General features: G+C 38.6%; 2 protein-coding genes across 2 annotated transcripts in view; one reads left to right on the top strand and one right to left on the bottom strand.

The window, feature by feature from the left end:
- acadvl (acyl-CoA dehydrogenase very long chain) overlaps nucleotides 1-12,762 on the top strand; it is a 966,944-nt gene extending 954,182 nt beyond the window's left edge. Inside the window, exon 21 of the mRNA XM_051924341.1 lies at nucleotides 12,748-12,762. The gene's annotated coding sequence lies outside the window, so the exon portion shown is untranslated. The remainder of the gene's footprint in view (nucleotides 1-12,747) is intronic.
- The window catches only part of chrnb1 (cholinergic receptor, nicotinic, beta 1 (muscle)), an 81,237-nt gene continuing 73,006 nt past the window's right edge, over nucleotides 6,013-14,243 (bottom strand). The window contains exon 11 of the mRNA XM_028798452.2: nucleotides 6,013-6,595. Within this exon, the coding sequence (XP_028654285.1) occupies nucleotides 6,455-6,595 (141 nt within the window). The 3' untranslated portion in view covers nucleotides 6,013-6,454. The remainder of the gene's footprint in view (nucleotides 6,596-14,243) is intronic.

The following is a 14,243-nucleotide window of genomic DNA, read 5'->3' as shown; positions in this document are numbered from 1 at the left end:
ACTCCAAATCGTAACTTTAGATCTTCAAATAAGTGTCTGCTTAGAATTTCAAGAGCTAAACTTAAAAGAAGTGGTGAGGCGGCCTTCTGCTGTTATGCACCTAAAATCTGGAATAGCCTGCCAATAGGAATTCACCAGGCTGATATGGTGGAGCACTTTAAAAAACTGCTAAAAACACTTTATTTTAACATGGCTTTCTCATAACTTCATTTTAATTTAATCCTGATGCTCTGTATATTCAATTCATTATAATAACTATTCATGGTGGCTCCAAAATCCGTACTAACCCCTACTCTGTCTTCTGTTCTTTTTCTGGTTTTCTGTGGTGGCGACCTGTGCCACCACCACCTAATCAAAGCACCGTGATGTTCCTACATTGATGGATTTTTAAAAGCCAGAAGTCTACTTGACCATCATCATCAAGTCCTTCCATGAGAACCTTAAATACAAAGAGGACTGATCATTTATGTTAGGTAGAATGCCCAGAGGGGGCTGGGTGGTCTCGTGGCCTCAGAACCCCTGCAGATGTTATTATTTCTCTCCAGCTGTCTGGAGTTTTTTTTGTTTTTTCTGTCCTCCCTGGCCATCGGACCTTACTTTTATTCTATGTTAATTAGTGTTCTCTTATTTTAATTCTTACTTTGTCTTTTTTCTCTTTCTTCATCATGTGTATCACTTTGAGATACATTATTTGTATGAAAATGTGCTATATAAATAAATGTTGTTGCTGTTGTTGCTTAATATTCACTTTAGCACCACCTTCTGGCAAGATGAGGATTTACATGATATTTTATCTCAACCATTATCTCAACCATTATGTGCATGCTTCAGATGAAGACAACTTAATTTCCATATCACATCTAGAGTTCTGTAAGCTGTTTCTTGAAGAGGAAACATGTCTGCACTTCTCTTATCTTGTACTGTTTCTAAAAAACAAGTGGGGCACATGAGCAGAAAAATCCCTGTAAATTCACTTTCTCAACACAACTGGATTTAGCAAAACGATACATAATTCACAAGCACAAGCACACACACACACACACCCACACTAACACACACACACACACACACACACGCACACCCACACACGCACACATATATATATATATATATATATATATATATATATATATATATATATATATATATATATTGTGAAGGTGCACCTGGGCGTAGTATATGTTACAAACTCCATCCAGAACTACATGCTCTCCTGATAAACTAGGATGCAGCATCCCTGGGTGACACCACCTGTACGGACACCAGCAAGGCATGCAGGGAACTAAAGTCCCAAGGGAGTCCCCTGATCCCTACTTTGTGGGGCTTCCTTTTGACCTAGAAGCACTTCCTATGGACTATGCCTATGCTTAGTGTTGGGAGGAAGAGGACAAAGCTTGCCCTGAAGAGTGGAAGGAGGAGTATTATTGTGATTGCAAAGTTATGTGTATTTTGTGTGAATAAACCTTTTATTGTACCAGGACTTGTGTCATGGTCTGGGGTGCTTGGTCACACTGGGTATGTACTGCTGAATACTTCTCAACACTATGCAGTTAATTATTAAAGGTTTCCTGATGGACATCTTTGTCGTGGACCAGCCTTTACCCAAATTGCACAGAAAAGCATGACAATATATATTAGTTGAACATACCCAGACCAGATCAGCTTTAGAAAGGGCCACAGTCAAAGCAAGACTTAAGTCAGCCTAAAGCCCTGTGTTCCAATATGCAACTTTTTCAGTGATGTTTATTCATTGTCTTCATTTACGTAAATTTAGTGAGTGGAAGACAATTGGAAGCGTCTCCTGTGAATTGACTCACTCTAATTAGTCCACGACTCGCTCGAACAAAAGCAAACCTAATTCATTCATTCTTTATTTGGAGGGGTGGGTTGTGTGTGCTGGAAAGCTGACAGCCAATGAATGCTTATCTAGAAGAGCAAAGCACAGAATGCAGCAATGAGGAATGAGAAACGCGTGTTTTTAAGCTCACAAAAAGAAGACACGCTTGTCTGTCTGAGGCCTAGAGTTTAAATACTAAAACAGAATAAAAAAAAAATGGGCCAACACTGCCTCTGAACTCACCTTTTGTACAGCACCAGCTCCGTCAGACAGACCTCACAAACAGAACAGAAAATTTTTTATCTGATATCTCGTGTTTAACATATTAACAGAATGGAAAAAAGAAATTAAGGGCCAAGACAGCAGCTCATCGCACCACACCGGCTCCATCAGGGCCGAGCACAACTATGTTATAAGACTGGTGCTCAGTCTTGAAAATGTGACATGGTCTTTGAACTTCAGTCCTGTAATATGACATACGGTTGGCAAATCTGACATAACCCATGACAAAAGTCAAGTAATGTACATTCCAGACTGTCTCAAATGTCACCAAAAACTAGGGAGAAGATCAACAACATACTCAGGGCAGGTATGTCACGTGCTAACACTGCAAGTTAAGCTACTCTAATGTGAAATATTAAAAGAGCTGAGCCTATATAGTTTAAAAAAAAAGAAGATTAAGAGGTGACATGACTGAAGTGTTTAAAATTATTAAGGGAATTAGTCCAGTGGATCGAGACTGTGATTTTAAAATGAGTTCATCAAGAACACTGGGACACAGTTGGAAACTTGTTAAGGGTAAATTTCGCACAAACATTAGGAAGTTTTTCTTTACGCAAAGAACGATAGACACTTGGAATAATCTACCAAGTAATGTGGTAGACAGTAAGACATTAGGGACTTTCAAAACTTGACTTGATGTTTTTTTGGAAGAAATAAGGGGATAGGACTGGTGAGCTTTGTTGGGCTGAATGGCCTGTTCTCGTCTAGAGTGTTCTAATGTTCTAAAGTTTTGTCAGCAGGAAAGGTTTTAGCAGAACAACAAGACAGATGACTGTCCAAGAATGGGACCAACACATAAGAGAAGTCTATCTGTGATTAGTGATTCAGATCTGTGACCCATACAGCTGCAAAAACTGCCAGGAGACACAGAGTCAGCATCAGTGGTGGACAAGCTTTATGATGCTGGTCTTAGAACATGGAAACCACTCAGAGGACCTTCTGCTCACTGACCTTACAGCAGGATTATGACACGCTGTACACAGCTGATTATTGTCCCAACTGTGCTGAAGAATGAATGTTTCGGTGTGGCCCCTGCCTGCTCTCCTGACCTTAATGGAATCCCTAGATAAAAAAACATCTATAAATGTGACCCTCTGACCATCAATGTCAAGCGGCTCTTTAGGCCCTTCTGCAGGAATGGGATAACATCTGTCAAGGGGACATTCAGAGGCTGCTTGGTTCCATGCATCTGATTGTGTCCAGCCAAGGCAGCCACAAGATACTGAAGAACTTCAGAATGGCTGGTGTTCATTTTCACAGCAAGTATTGTTTTCCTGTTATTTTTGTTTTGTTTTGTTTACCTATTAATCTCATTTGTTTATTTTTACATGGGTCCTCTGCAATCCCACTTCTGTTTCATACAAACATTCTACAAAAATGTCTGCCTTCACTTTCAAGGGAGAACGTGAGCTTTTTAAAATTATTTTCTTGTTGGAAGTGTGAGGAAGTGACAGATTCAGAAAATAAGGAAAGTAATTATCAGCCCGTAACAAGTGGAATTGAAACAAGCACATCCAATCGGGCTCAGAATTAAAAGACAGAGTAAAAGACAAAGTAGGACTTCATAAACACGTTCACAAACGTTGGCGCTATACACATGCAGAGCAGATTATGAAAGCAGTGGAATTCGAAAGGCTCAAAAAAAAAACATATGCGCGATACAAATGTGGAGAAAGTTAAAGAATATGAAAGTAGGAAAATTAGAAAGTATATAAAAAAAGTAAAGATCGCAGTAGCGCAAACAAACTGAAATTATTACTCAAAAAAGGGAAAATAATCACGATGGACCAGGTGTCATTGAAAAAAAGCAGGACAAAGTGAGGTCAGAAATTAAAGACAGAGTAGAAAACAAAGTAAAACGTCATAAAGAGTTAAACTAAACAAAGGGGCCAAACACATGCAGAGCAGGTTAGAGATAATGAAAACTGGAATTCAAAGGACTCAAAAAAAACGTAGGTGTGAAACACATGCAGAGCAAGATACAGAATATGAAAGCAGAAAAAAACGACAGTGTCAAAACAAAGAAAATAAACATCGCATTAGTGCAAAAAAAGAGAAATTATCACTCGGAGAAATAACAAAAAGGTGAATAGAGATTAAATATATGGACACAGTGTGTCAGAAGTATGTAAATATTGTAAGGCTTTGAAATTTAAGTCAGAGAATTTCAAAAATGGAGTTAACCTCACATGCATTTATTGGCTACTTTGCAAAAAAAATTATTAACTACTGATGATGTCGATCGTATTGTCTGTGCTGAAATTCCAAACAGAGAAACCTATCCTGAATTATGGTACATAGTCATTAAACACATGTCTCACTGAACTCATTAAAAAGATTCAGCATATTGGGACTCAAAAGATTCCAAATATTGTTTTTACATAAGTTCTGAAATAAAAGTGAAACTAATGAAATAGCAAGAATTCAAAGAAAAGAAAATCTTAGAAGTGTGTATCCGGAAAACCAAACACAGGGGTTGGCAAGCGAAGCGAGCAGAGCCCCTAGTAATAATAATAATAATAATAATAATAATAATAATAATAATAATAATAATAATAATAATAATGACAAATCTAATGGGTGGATTGATGGATGCTAATAATAAGATATCATACTACTAACCAGTTAATAATAAGAAGAATGCGTTCATTGACAATAATAATAATAATAATAATAATAATAATAATAATAATAATAATAATGACAAAACTAATGGACGAACTAATAGAGGATAATAATAGCAATTATAGTACTAAATGGCTAAAATAATAATTATTATTATGGTTATTATAATACCAACCAGTTAATAATAAGAATAATGCATTAATTGACAATAATAATAATAATAATAATAATAATAAGGGTTGGATGGATAACAATAACTAAACTAACAAATGAACTTATGGATAATAATAATAGTAATTATAGTACTAAACAGTGACTAGTAAGAAGATAGCATGGATAATAATAATAATAATAATAGCAATTATTTATCCATATATTTATATAATAAAAGGTATAATAATAATAATAATAATAATAATAACAATAATAATAATAATAATGGATGGATGGATGGATGGATGGATAGAAGAATTGATAATAAGTAGTAATAACCAGCTTATTAGCAACTTTTAAGAAGAACACATGGATGAGTAATAATAATAATCCATCCATCCATTTTCCAACCCGCTGAATCCGAACACAGGGTCACGGGGGTCTGCTGGAGCCAATACCAGCCAACACAGGGCACAAGGCAGGAAACAATCCCAGGCAGGGTGCCAACCCACCGCAATAATAATAATAATAATAATAATAGCAATTATTTATCCATATATTTATATAATACAAACTATCATAATAATAATAATAATAATGATGGATAGATAGAAGGATTGATAATAAGTAGTAATAACCAGCTTATTAACAACTTTTAAGAACAACACATGGATGGGTAATAATAATAATAATAATAATATGTAAACAGTTATAAAAAAGTAGATGGATGGAGAGCAGTAAGAATGATGATAATAAAAGGCTAATACAAATATTTATTTTAATAATCATAGTCTTCCCTAACTGTACACCACCACATGACTCTGATTTCTGTGCTGACCCCTAAGGAGCCTCTTAATTTCTCTGTGGTGAAATTGTAATAAAGCAATAACAAGTAGTCTACTATATTTGTGTAATTGTAAAACACCTTAGAACTGTGTTCAATAAAAAATCCATTTTTCAGAATAAATGTAATACTAACACAAGTTAATATCAATTAGTATGAAACATTAAAGAATAGGATTATTGGATCAATGGACAATAATGATAATACTTAATAAACAAAACGACAGCTTGAGTATCATGAACCATCTATTTTGTGAGTTTTAACAAATCAAATCAAATATCATGACAATGTTATAGCAAGGTGAAATGCTGACTTTTTTCCTATCAATAGTGTCTAAAGTTTCTGTCTTCAAGATGACATGACAATGATTTAAAAATAACTGAACATTAAATTGCTTCTGTGGAACATGGAATCAGTACAATCAAAATGACAATGAAAACATTAAAAAGACCTTATACTTTGTGCGCCATCTGACATTTCATACTTTGCTTCATATACATTATATTCCTCCTAAATATGTCATATTAATAATATGGATGCTTTTTTGCCTTTGCCTAATGCTATGATGTACAAAAGAGAAAATGCAAACTTCAAGAGTGCACCAAAGTCCAAATTGCACACAGGGAAGTCCAGGAAATCAGGAGGCCATTAAACAGTGGGCTCTTCACCTGTTTAACTCTTCTGTCCCATTTCTTTTATTCATCTGTTACTCCTCAGGGAAATGGATCCTGAGGGGTGCTGTTGAAACTGGCATCCATAAATATAATCAGAGTGCCCACTGTGGTGAAGATGACAAATATCCAGAGGAAAAGCCGGTCAACCACCATGGCCACATACTGCCAATCTTCTTTCAGCTTGTGGAAATAAACAAAAGTCAGGAAAGGAAAGCCAGGCAGGATAGTAGACAGGAGAAACAACAAAACAACAGAAGAATGAAATGAAGAGTAGAATGAAAAATAGAAATCAAGTAAATGAGGTGAACAGAAAGTGCATGATGAAATAATGGAGGGCGGATTTAACTGCTCATATTCTCTCATCTTCTTAATTTATTCCGGGGTTACATGTGATAAAGCCATCTTGACCATACTGGGAGCAAAGCAGGAGGCAACAGAGTGCCACCCATCATTCTGCCCACTCACACACACCTAAATGGGGCCAATTAGCCTATAATGCATGTCTTTGGGAAGGTGGGAGGCAAAGTGAAATAACAAAAAGAAAACATGCAAACTGTGGCTCTGACTCACTGTGTGACCCTAAACAAGTCACTTAAACTGTTGTGCTATAACTGTAAACAAAAAGAAAAACATCTTTAACCAATTGATCTTGTAAATTACCTTGGATAAAGGTGAAATCAAATATACAATAATGAATAATAAATATCTATGCAGACATATGCTGGACAATTTAAATCTTGTAAACTGGATCTTTTGCACCATTGACTTAGGGGTAGGTGAAGTCCATCTCTGTGGCATCAGGTACATAATGGGAAGAACCTTGGTGGTCATGCCAGTCCATCACTGGACACTAACCCACTATCACCAGGCCGGTTTTCAGTCAATAAATAATCTACCATGTCTGGGAGGAATGACAGTGTTCTTCTTCTTGTCCAACTTCTATGTGGGGTCAATGAGCTTGATCAGCCTTTTCTGAACAGCTCGGTCCTGCACCTCATCCCCAGACAGACCAGTTTTCTTCAGATCTTCTTTTACTTTAATTCATCCACCTCCACTTTGGCCTCCCTCACCTTCTCTTCCCCTGCAATTCCAATCCCATCACTTTTTTGCCCACATATTCATTGTCTCTCCTTATCACATGTCCATACTTCTAATTGTCTGTCCTTTTTGGTAATTCCACACATTCATCTCATTATTTACATTTCTGTCACATCTTCTCCTGCTTTCCCTTCACTGCTCATATCTCAGCTCCATACACCAATGCTGGTCTTACCACTGTCTTATATACCTCACCTTTAACCTTCACCTTAATTCTTCTAACACACAACACTCCTGATGCCTTCTTTCAATTGTTCCATCCAGTCTGCACTCTTTGGGTTATCTCTGCATCTAATTCTTCAACTTGGTCTACCATTGATCCTAGATATTTAAATGTATCCACTCTCCTCAATAGCTCTCGCTGCAGGTTATCTTCTGAATTCTGAACATCATTAAACCTCAGATATTCTGTCTTCTTCCTATTTATCTTTCTGCCCCTATCTTCCAAAGCACTTCTCCATTTTTCCAACTTCCTCTCCACTTCCTCCTTTCCTGTGTTACACAATACATTGTCAACAGCAAAAATTTCTCACCAGGAGGATTGGTCAACATATCCATAACCAGATCAAAGAGGTAAACACTTGAAGAAGATCCCTGGTGCAGATCCACTCAAACTGGATGCCAGCAGAAAATCAACACACAAGTCTCACACAGGCTGCGATTGGCCTATGACTTGAATTACGTTTTGTGTTTAATACTATAAATGAATTTTAAAAATCTTGTTTGAAATCAAGCATATGTAAGTATTGCACCCTTGCTTTATCTGGGCCTAAGCTATCTCCAAAAACTCTGAGCACTTTTAGGTAACACAGCTATTCAGATCACAATCTTGCATTTGCACATCTCTTCTAGGAATGGCTTATTTATAATTTTGGTCACTTATTTTGAATTGCCATCAGTAAAATGAACAGCCTTCTGTCCAAAGATTAAGAATGGCCAATGTCTTGGGTTCAAACCCCCTGCCTGGGCTTCTGTTCCCCATGTCTGCATGATCTTGTCCTCACAGGTGGCGCAGTGGTCCCTGTGTGGATAGCACTTTGAGTACTGAGAAAAGCGCTATATAAATGTAATGAATTATTATTATCTTTTCTTGGGTAATCCAGTTTTATTTTCCCATACCCAAGTGTCTGTAGATTGGTAACTGCAAACTGACCCTTTTCAAAGCCAGCCATTTGAACTCTGGGGTCAGGTTGCCTGAAATAGGTCATATTTTGGAATTTGTTGGAGGCCTCTCATAATAGACTATACTCAGATTCACAACGTAGATATCCATTGCATAGCTGGTATCTTCCATTAAGAAAAGTACCTAAGAGGTTAGTTGATACCTTTTGTGTTAGATGCAAATGATGACACAATGCCATATGAGATTCGTGGATTGATCGGTATCATTGAGCACGTTGAACTGAGTGTTGTTGCCTGTTTTAACACTGAATATGTAAAATGTGTCAGTGATACTTGTAAATAAAGAAAATGCGTGTAATCCTAGTGAAGAGAGAGAAGAGTGACTAGGTTGATAAGAAGAGCAACTAGGCTGATTCCAGGACTGCTGAAGGTGAGTTATGAAGAAAGATTAAAAGAGCTGAGCCTTTTCAGTTTAAGCAAAAGAACATTAAGATGAGACATGAGTGAAGTGTTTAAAATAATGAAGGGAGTTAGTCCAGTGGATCGAGACTGTGACACAGTTGGAAACTTGTTAAGGGTAAATTTTGCATAAACCTCGGGAAGTTTTTCATCACGCTGAGAACCGTAAATACTTGGAATAAGCTACCAAGTAGTGTGGTGAACAGAAGGCTTTTAGGGACTTTCAAAACTCAACTTGGTGTTTTTTAGAAGAACTAAGTGGATAGGCCTGGTGAGCTTTGTTAGGCTGAATGGCCTGTACTTATCCAGATTGTTCTAATGTTCTAACTACAAATAGTAAATGAATTGTAATTGGCTTAAAAAAACAGACGCTTTTCTGCACTATCCAATTGACATACTAAGGCTATGTCTAGATTAACACATTTTTATTTATAAAGTTTTTAAATGTTTTAAAGAGTTTTTAAACAAAAATTATCTCTTTTGGAGTTCATCAACAACACAGTTGGAAAGTGCGTGAAGGGTAAATTAGGACGTTTTTCTTCACACAGAGAACCATAGACACATGGAATAAGTGACCAAGTACTGTGGTAGACAGTAGGAATCTTCAAAACTTGACTTCCATCCATCCATTTTCCAACTCGTTGAATCCGAACACAGGGTCACGGGGGTCTGCTGGAGCCAATCGTAGCCAACACAGGGCACAAGGCAGGAACCAATCCCGGGCAGGGTGCCAACCCACTGCAGGACACACACAAACACACCCACACACCAAGCATACACTAGGGCCAATTTAGAATCGCCAATCCACCTAACCAGCATGTCTTTGGACTTTGGAAGGAAACCGGAGCGCCCGGAGGAAACCCACGCAGACACGGGGAGAACATGCAAACTCCACGCAGGGAGGACCCGGGAAGTGAACCCAGGTCCCCAGTCAAAACTTGACTTGAGTTTATTTAAGAAGAATTAAGTGGACTGGATTGGTGAGATTTGTTGGGCTGAATAGCCTGTTCTCGTCTAGATGGTTTTAATGTTCAAAAGTAAATAACATCCATCCCCAGTCCTTAGCTCCTGATTGAATACTGGCTACTGAATTAACACCTTACATAGTTTCAAAATATCTTTAGCAAAAAGGTGGATTAAACCTAAGCATACAATTTAGTAATACACTGATTGCACAAAGCACACTCTTTACTGCTTTGCTGTGTGACTGAACCATTAAAGGGAGCAGCACACCATGCACCACATGTGCTTCTTGCCTCACACCCAGTGCTGCTGCGATAATCACTGGCTCCCAGTGACTCTGAACTGGGCAGATTGAAATTAAATGTGTCCGAATACAACATATACTCACCTCTTTTGAGTTGCTTACCTCTGTGCATGATAACCCCTTCCTCACTAGCTGTTACTAGATGACTGGACGTTGTTGCACCGTCAATAGCAGGCAAATTTTTTTCTGCGAAATAATGCAATGATTTTTTTTTCCATATATCACTACTTATGTGCTTATCGGCACCCGTACGTAATCCTGAAATTTTTCACATAGAGATAAAAATTTTCCTCTCAACGCTCTTTGCTTCAGAAGTGGGTTCACCCAATCTGTGCAATCGTGCCTCTGATGACATCTGCTCTTCGGTACTGTGATCACCAGAGTTAGAAGCACTACAGTCATAGAAGATATTTTTGAAACACAGCACTCTCTTCATAACCCGACAAAATGGAAATTATGTCAATCATATTTTCCCTGCAAAACGCTTCTTTGTAAACCCTGGAAGAAAAGCTTGAAGAACAATCGAAAAACACTTGAAAGGCTCGAAAAATGCTAAACAAATACTGGAAATTTGCAACACGGAAGTGTGAAAGGACCCCAAGTGCAATTACAATTCGGAAATAACATCGACAAGCAGGGTGGGGGTCCCCCTTGTTGAAACAAGGTAATGGGAATGAATATAGGGGATGTTATACAGTGAGCAAGTCAGTAGCAGAAACATTTTTAATTTTGTTTTTTTAAGTTTTCCTCATGTGCTTCCGACCCTTCAAAGGCCACTCCTGACTCACTGACAGCGACCCAAGACCCAAAAGTGGGTCACGACTCAGTGGTTGAGAGACATTGCTCTACTACACTGCCAATATAAGTCCCTCTCGCTCCCTCTGATTTTTTCTTTCCCTTCAAGGACTTTTCCCCTACTTGGTACATTTTCTACCCATGGCACCCTGGTCCTGTTCATGTGATCTTTCAGTTGGTCTAACTCTAATGCTATATAATACAGGAAAAAGTAGGGTGAAATGACACCTTTTATTGGCTATCTAAATAGATTACAAATGCAAGCTTTCGAGGCAGCTAAGGCCCCTTCATCAGGCAAGGTGTAACAAAGAAACTGAAAAATACTCTAGCTTATATTGGGACAGCAAAGTGATTTTTTTCTTTCATCTTAACAAACTTTTTGTTCAAATGTTAGCAAAATGAATACACCTGAGATGAATTAACCCTGAAAGAAGAGAACAATGAACTAATAAAATGTAGAGATAAGATAACCATCCATATTACTAACCGAGAATGGTAAACTGGAAGGCACGGACGCAGGTACACGGCGATGGACCCAGGAGACATAGTGCGCAGGCGCCAACAGCGCGCGTCTCATAAACTGCAAGCGAAGTCTGATCCACCGCGAACGAAGGAGTCACGGCTCAAAAACAAAAGAGCTCAACTAACGTAAATAAGACATGAAGCAACAACACGCCCATAGCTAATGACTAACGACACAGCCACACAGAAAAGAGGATTCTGCACTGCACCCCAGAGTCAAACAGAAGACACTATGGAGTCCGCAAAGGTCCACAAAGATAGTACGGAAGGCGGGAGAAAGTACGAAAGGCGCAGGTGCCTACAACGCGCTTCTGAACTAAACGTCCACACTACACAGCATGGTCCGGGTAATAAGAATAAATGAACTCTCCGTATTAACAGTAAGTGCAATTATCCATATTACTAACGGTAGAAAACGGATAACTAATAGAGTCACAGTCACGGCTCCAAAACGATCCAGCTCAACTAACGGAGCTACAAAAACGAGCCCGCATGGATAAAAAAAATAAACGTAGGCGCCTACAACGCGCGTCTGAAACCGCAGAAGCAAAACTGTCTCGGCTCCAAAAACAAACAGCTCGACTAACGGAGCTACAAAAACGAGCCCGCATGGACAAATACAATGAACATAGACGCCTACGACGTGCATCTGAAACTGCGGAAGCAAAGCAGGCACGGGTTCAAAATGAAAGACCACAAATGATGGAGATACAAAAACGAGCTCGCCTGGATAAAATCAATGAACACAGGCGCCTACAATGCGCGTCTGAAATGCTGCAAGCAAAGCAGGCACAGCAGAAGCAGAAGGTGTAGCGCCAACTACAATTTCTTTAGTGTTAATAAAGGACAAAGAACAAGATCCAAGACGATACAATCTTCCCATCGTTAATGAAGTTGCAATTGTCTTTCAAAGTAAAGATGGTGAGCCTCCATTTGACCGCGATATTGTCCTGCATTTACGTCCTGATGGAACCAACAAACCTATCTTCCAACGCATAGACATTTGTTTTCCAAACCTTGATACTTTGACATACCCCATTTTGTTTCCAACTGGCCAATAAGGATGGAGTGGTCTCATTTCCAGATATAAAAAACATCAAGCACAGAAACGATCACGTGTATCCATGAAAGAATATTTCTCCTACAGACTCTCTGTAAGAGACGAGTTTAATCCATTACTCAATGCAGGAAAGCTAATATTTAAACACTATTAACCCAGCCGGATTACCACAACACAATCTTAACCTTAAAATCAGGACAATAGTCATGCTATTAAGAAACCTTAATACTAAACAAGGTTTATGCAACGGTACACGTTTAGTCATCAACACCATGACAGACAATGTTATTGAAGTAAAAGTACTTACAGGATCACATTCTAACAATACTGTTTTGATTCCTAGAGTTGACCTTACAAGTTCTGACCTGGAATTACCTTTTACACTGAAACGATGCCAATTTCCCATTAAACCTGCATTTGCCATGACAATCAACAAATCCCAAGGACAAACCATGGACAGAGTTGACATATACCTCTCTGAGCCTGTATTTGGACATGGACAACTTTATGTAGCCTTCTCAAGAGTTCGGCGTTCATCTGACATTACAGTTAAAGTTATAGATACTCCATACCAAGGAGAACTCAATCAAGGACAACACACCATCTTTACTACAAATGTTGTGTATAAAGAAATATTCCAATAAATCTTTCTAATGTGCCATGCTATGGGTTCTTTACTTCCTTTGTTCATCATCTACACCTTTACACTCCAATATATCTCATACATACATCAATGTATTTCGGGTTACCCAACACCAGGGGTTGGCGAGCGAAGCGAGCAGAGGGCGGAGCCCCCTAGTCACTAGAGAAAGTCCTGTAAGGTTTTTTTGAAGTGCATTGTCTGTAAGATAGGCCACTGATGTAGTCAGTTGGTCTAATCAGTCACATATCTGGTCATAAAACTCTTGTCTCTGTTCAGACCATTTTGTAGAGTGTTGAATTTAAGCATAAGTTTGTATTCCCGTTCTCTCCGCTCCTGTTGGGTCTTGAAATTACCCATAAGCACAGTGACCCTCAGATCCTTTATGCTGTGGCCATTACTTTTAAAGTGTGCTGCCACCGGAAGATCAACACTGTTCTGATTAATATGAAATCTATGTGAGTTCATCCACTGGCGCAGTGTCTGACCAGTTTCCCCTACATACAGTCCACTCTAGATTTAAGAAATCTAGACCATCAACAGAATCATGACTATTCATTCTGAAACCAGGCCCGATTTTATTGGTATTTGGTGGTCCACTTGACAGGCTGTTTTCTGACTAACAATCCTGATATTGCTTAGCACCCGTCACCAGTCGAGTCATTGGGTGACATGGTGGCACAGTGGTTAGCGCTGTTGCCACAATGCTCCCTAGTGAGAGGTTCTAACCATCACGGAGGTGCCTTCTATGTAGATTTTTGATGCAGTTTGTTGACTGTAATTTGTCCCAGAATGAATGAGAGTGACCTGCAATGCAGTTGCCCCATTCTGACATTGGTCACGTTGCAGGAATGAACTCAGGAAT

Source organism: Erpetoichthys calabaricus, chromosome 3 (assembly GCF_900747795.2).
Source record: "Erpetoichthys calabaricus chromosome 3, fErpCal1.3, whole genome shotgun sequence".
Classification (NCBI taxonomy): domain Eukaryota; kingdom Metazoa; phylum Chordata; class Cladistia; order Polypteriformes; family Polypteridae; genus Erpetoichthys; species Erpetoichthys calabaricus.
This window is presented reverse-complemented; position numbering and strand designations above follow the sequence as displayed.